General features: G+C 38.5%; 1 protein-coding gene across 7 annotated transcripts in view; it reads left to right on the forward strand.

The window, feature by feature from the left end:
• fgd4a (FYVE, RhoGEF and PH domain containing 4a) overlaps window positions 1-6,257 on the forward strand; it is a 184,909-nt gene that overhangs the window by 42,562 nt on the left and 136,090 nt on the right. Inside the window, exon 1 of one of the 7 annotated variants that reach the window (XM_010769752.1) lies at window positions 2,660-2,784. The exons of the other annotated variants lie outside the window; for them this stretch is intronic. Coding sequence (XP_010768054.1) covers window positions 2,712-2,784 — 73 coding nt within the window. The 5' untranslated portion in view covers window positions 2,660-2,711. Of the gene's footprint in view, window positions 1-2,659; window positions 2,785-6,257 lie in introns of those variants that run through there. 7 annotated transcript variants of the gene reach the window in all.

Raw genomic sequence — 6,257 nt, forward strand, 5'->3', positions numbered from 1 at the left:
TAAAAAGCGAGTGCCTGTTTTTCAAGGCTCAGGGTCCTTGAACACAACACGCAGCCTATCGTGTATATGTCTATTCATCTCAGGGGTGCAGTTCTGAAGGAGAGCGAAGAACGTCGCTCGGGACTTTCAAGAATTGCAGTAAACATAAAAAATACTCAATTACAAAGCCCAGTGGCGATTATTCATGCCTGTCATAGCCCTGATCATACAGTCAACTCCCTTTGTTGTTATTAGCACTCGTCTAGCGGCTAGCTATGCTAATGAATCACTAGAAGCTCACACACCAGTGAGCGTGAAAGGCACAACCCCCTTGTTATAAACAATTGTTTTCAATAAACGACAGACTACAGTTTAAACAGGGGGAGTGATTTTGTAATATATAATAAGAAAAAGTTAATCTGCTTCCTGTAATGTTTCATATGGGCTGTTGAGACGATGTATCCATAGATCTCTTTATTTTTGTTGCTCTCAAAGTGCACCCAGATTGATGCCTTTTGACTTCACATTTAAAAAATCTTCCGTCGGGCAGCATGCCCCCCCGGACCCCCCTAGATGATGTTACCGGTCCCCCCCCCCTCCACACTTAAATCATGTCCACATGGATGGAAACTAAATACATTTGCACATCATCCTTGTTTCCATATCTTTATGTTCTGCGTGGTCATTGCCACAACCTGCCACGTGCTTGCAATACGCGATCATGGTAAGATATCGTGGATTAAAGAGGTTGCTTTTTCTTTGCAACAGCATGAAGAAAGGCCAAATGAACGGGCTGTGATTTTAGTATTTTTAAGCATAGGTCAATCATTTGTACGGCCTTCGGAGGATGTTGTAAAAATTGAAATGGCCCTTGAGAGGAAAAAGGTTCCCCACCCCTGCTTTAGACTTATGTGTATGTGCTACAAATTATAGGTAAACTATCGAGTAAGTAAAAACGATAAAGCTGCACTAATCCCTATTTTAAAACATTGGCTTTTTGCGGTTGTTATTTAGCAATGCCAAGTCTATCGCTAAGATACTGTTTCAAAGCTCCAGAAAATGTGTGAAATCCGAGATGCACCCACATATATAGCATGAATGGAATTATCTTTTATTTCAAAACCACCGTTTCCCGCCACTGTAAAAATGTGATTGGAGGTTGGCATTTGAGTTAGGCTACACATATATAATTTAAACTCTATAGTAGGTCAATGTTGTGTGTTACCAGCTTGTTGTTTGTTGTGGTAATAATAATTATAATCAATTAATCACATGACTATTAGTTTGTAAGAAGATTTACTCTAAGGGATGAAGCCACAGCAAATCATCCTCTGACTCTGCAGCGTGTTGGTCACCTTTGGGTCCAACTTTAATGTTTTTGGCACAGCTTGCAGCTATCTTCAGTTAAAAATCTCTAAAACCCGCTGACCCTACCAGCTCAACACCAAACAGCAGATAGACAGTTAATGGAGACAAAAGAAAGTTAAAAGGAGAGTAAGTCTTGTACTTGTATTTCCATACATGTAATGTAAAGACTGCTAAATTATCTTTTTTAACCATATAAGAGTGCATCAAAGAACTGAAACGGTACTTGGAGAGTAAACTACATCATGTCCATGTTCGCTCAGTGAACTGAAGACATCTGGTTGCCTTGACCACATAAAGGCTTTACAAGGCCTTTTAATTTTCACTCTATTATGCCTGTGGCAGAACACCAATAGCTCTTTGGTAATTGTCCATTACGGAGGGACAGAGGAAAGGGAAGAGGGACGCATCTGCTCTCATTCAATAGCCAATCACACACACACACACACACACACACACACACACACGAACCTCTGTATGATTAAAGGGGTGTGACTCGGCATATTAATACATTCTGTCCTTTCCATTATTTATGAGTTACATCTGAATGGTTATCTCCATCTAGGGCAGCCATGCAAATGAAGCTGAGGTTACTTTGCATCCTTATGGACAGAATAAGTCTTTTTTTAATGTTTAATATATGATCTGGTTCATCATATCATTATAGGATGATAACTGCTGCAGACTCCCCTCTGTGATTTAGGTTTTAACATTTCAGAATCTCATTCATTTCTGCTTCAGTATATCAAGGCTGAGATTAGGTTAAAATTGGGCTTGGAGGTGGGGGTTGTCTAGCCAGATCTCAGCAATACAGTTAGGGATGCACTGGCACATGAGCAGAAAAAAAGATCATGTGATCATCATGGGAGAAAATGTGTTTAATAATGCGTCGTTGGACTGTTAGGCAGGACTGCAGATAGTTAAATATTAACTGTGACGGCTGGTTAACTCTCATCATTTTCACTTCCCTATCCTCCCCTCCTTCCTCAACCTTTCCTCACCATTGATTAAAAGGGTTTCCCCCCCTTTTTTTTGTCCCCCCCCTCCCACTTTATCCTCCCACTCTGGGGGTGACTTTGTCCTTGACTGCTGGCCAACCCACCAAATCATTATTATGGAAATGGTTTAAAGGGACATCTTATAGGACGCCTCCTTCCTCCTCCCCTTCCTACGAGTCTCTCCCACACCTGGTGACTCTGGTTTCTTGGAAACCGGTTTGAACAGTGACAGAGCAGGTACTCCAAGGGTTTGATGGGTAAATACAGACATGAAGTAACCGGGCGACAGGGTAACTTGTGTTTTTAAAGAAACGGCTGTAGCTTCCTTTTCGATGTTCTGATTAAGCAGAGTTAAAAGGACATTCTGAGATGGATAGACATCGATTGGGTTACACTTACAGGACAGGGAAAACCCAGCTGTACTGGAGAGGAGTGCTGCCAGGTAACTGTAGAGACATTTTTTTTCTCTTTAACCAAAAAAAGAGTACATCAGGAAAGTATAGTTTGTTTTGCTTTCAGTAAGGAGCTGTTTGTGGATCATTGAGACAGGAAATGGAAGAAGCCTGGCTTTAAAGCAGAAACTAACATACAGGTGCTTCCAGATGATTGGATCAATCTGCGTGGGTGCAGTCACCTTAAATAGAACATTTCAAACATGCAGATGTTCTGTCGTGGGGAAACTATGTTCATAATTAGTCACGACTTATAGGAAGTTGAATAACATAAAGGATTGTATTGCAGATAAGTTTAAGGTGTGGACTGTGTGTAGGGATAAGTACAGCAACGTTTTAATGCCCATTATCATGGTAATAAGGAAGCTTGATGTGTTTTTAATAGATAGGTACAAGGGAAAGGGTTGTATAATTAACTCATAGATATTATAATGGCACTTCCTCAGTTGATAACTTACATTAAGACATTTTTGGGGGAGATTTCAAGCTTTATGAAATGTGATTTTTATATATAAAAATAAGGCACATTATCTGATTGAATAGGTTTAGAAGTGAGTTCATTTTTGGACATAAATCTGGTATTGACAAAACCGTGTTCAAAAGTTATTGTTTCATTGTGTTAACATACTAAGGTCAATGCTTTTGGGGAGAGATTGTAGATGTTTGAAAGGAATCCCTTTGTATAAATTCCGAAAATAATGAAAAAAAGCTTTTCATATTTTTGGGGGAATCGTGTGTAACATAAAGCACGCTATGAATGATATATGAATAAACCCCTATGTAAAACTATAAAGAAACAAATTCAATTAGAAGGGTAATTGCTTGTAAGTGCGAGATTTCTTGCATAGAGTATAAAACGGAAAATAATATAATGATAAAAGCCCTACCGTGCAGGGCAATAGTGCATTATCTAATGCTAATTTGTGCATGACTCACTCGTGGTGAATTTAGCAGACATAAAAACACAATGTTTTATTTCTACTAGTCTGAAAAAATACTTGTTATTGAAGCAAAATAGTCCAGGATCCCCAAAATGGACCAGTGCATATTTGAGTCTTGTTTTTCTCTATGCACTTGCAGTTGAATACTTCTATTGTACAGTATTCTTATATTTCTGCCCTGGCTGGCATGTGGTTCCACTAAATACAGGGCATACGTAATATAAAACACGTCGCAATGTGAATAACAAAGCGGCTAGACGTCTTGAAGAACAGAGCGAACACTGGCAGCGACAGTAAGGGGATACAGATTTGATTTCATGTGTTGACAGAAGGTCAGACTCGGTTCATTGCTTATTTGCTGTTGGACTCGCAGTCTCTCTTCTTGTTGCTATAGAAAGGCTAAATGTAAACAGAGACAAGGCTGCTGTCAACAGATGAGAGATCCTAGTTGGATAAAAGCGTAGATAACAACACTTTCCTTTGTGAGAAACCGTGTACATGTATACACACACTACTGAATGTTGTGTTAATTTCGACTCCACTTCGAGCAATAGAATTACTAACAAAGAACTGCTAACAGAGCACTTATATACTAATAAAGGACTGGCTTATCTATAGCCAGTTGAGTGGCACTTGAAATGTTTGGCTCTATGAAACCTGATGTACTTATATGATTCTGTTTTTCTTCAAGGTTGTATCTTCCTGGTTGAATGTACTTAATGTAAGTCGCTTTGGATAAAAGCGTCAGCTAAATGCAATGTAATGTCACAGCTCATTAACTGTCCTTTTGATGTCAAGGAGAAGTTGCCACTGAGCTTTTTATCACCCCCTGTCTTTACAGATTTATATAAATAACACATTTATTTTGGTATCAGAGTGAAGGCAACACATTTTCTTTAGTAAGAAAGTCAAAGTGTTAATTTGGAGAGCTGATTGGATTGCTGTGAGTATATCTGCCGAATTAGATTTTTTATTTCTGTTAACTGCCATTGTTGGAGGATTTCCTGCAATGTGCCACCTGTTTTAATGCGTGTTCAATTCACTGTACTAATAGAGGAAACCCAAAGACATAAAGAAGGCAGATGTAAGACTTTCTTAGTTGGCAGCTTGTGATTTCAACATATGTTTGACATGACAGAAATGCATCAATACCTTTCCTGTTCACCTTCACCTGCAGTTTCTGTTGACTGTAACTGACAGTAAACCGGTATGAAAGACAGACATCAATGAAGAAAGTCGATGCTGCTTTCTCAACCTCTAATTTTTTTTTCTAACGAAATGGAGAGTTAATTCTGATTCCTTTGCTTTTACACTGCCAACAATGCTGGCTCACCTGTATGCTTGATATTTTGTGAGAAATAAGCAAACCACACAAAATGTAATGTTGAAAGACACTTCCAGAACAAGCACACAGCTTACCTTTTCAGGTAAAAATAGCAATATGTAATTTCAAAATGTTTGTTTATTCAAACCTTTATTCAACCAGATTGATCCGATTGAGATCATATACTGTATCTCTTTTTCAAGGGAGACCTGCAATTGCACACTTATTGTCTATCTACAGTGGGGCAAAAAAGTATTTAGTCAGCCACCAATTGTGCAAGTTCTCCCACTTAAAAAGATGAGAGAGGCCTGTAATTTTCATCCTAGGTATACCTCAACTATGAGAGACAAAATGAGAAAAAAAAAATCCAGAAAATCACATTGTCTGATCTTTAAAGAATTTATTGTTAAATTTCGCATTGTGAGATGACACAGAATCGATAGGTACATACATCATCACTCCATGATAAGAACTTGCGAAGATATTAACAAGAACAGACCTCAAAACATGTTCTGACGAAAGTTTTCGCTATTGAATTGATCGTTGGAGGTTGGACAATTTCGTGGACTCGGACAAAAAGTCAGAGTCCGCAGCTTACTGTAAGGGGGTCTTGTGGTTTACTGGTATAAAGAAGATTTCGAATTTAATTTATTATAAAAAAGAGTCTTCATTACTATTTGCGACACTCAACCTACATGTGTCTCAGGTCTTAGGTTTATCTGTACAAAAAAATAAAAAAGCTTTTTAAGTCTATACTCTATCATTGTTTGCATGTCATACTACAGGCATTGGTTTTTAAGAAAAAAGAGATTATCACTGTGTTGATTGGGAACCTACCTACCATTCCCATCTGATTTCGAAATCCTTAGGTTTCATGTGGTATATGTATTCATGGACATAGTTCGTAACTAGCGGTTTTGGTTCACTGTAAACTGTAAAAAATCTCTCCATCGAGTTTTGTACATACAGGTGTGTCAAAACGGTACTCTCGCTTGGATAGAGAGCGAGCTGTAGACCTTTACCTTTTCGTCCAAAAACGAATACCAATAGTCCTTAGTGTAAAGTTCCCCGTATCTGGTGTAACCTGAATTGGATACCTAATTTTGAGTTCGTGCAAAAATTTTAGCAAAATTACGGTAACTTCTGGTCAAAATGGTCTGCTTGCTGGTTACCATTCTGGTAAAAACGCAAAAATCGA

This window comes from Notothenia coriiceps, unplaced genomic scaffold, assembly GCF_000735185.1.
Source record: "Notothenia coriiceps isolate Sejong01 unplaced genomic scaffold, NC01 NC01_scaffold00000339, whole genome shotgun sequence".
Lineage (NCBI taxonomy): Eukaryota > Metazoa > Chordata > Actinopteri > Perciformes > Nototheniidae > Notothenia > Notothenia coriiceps.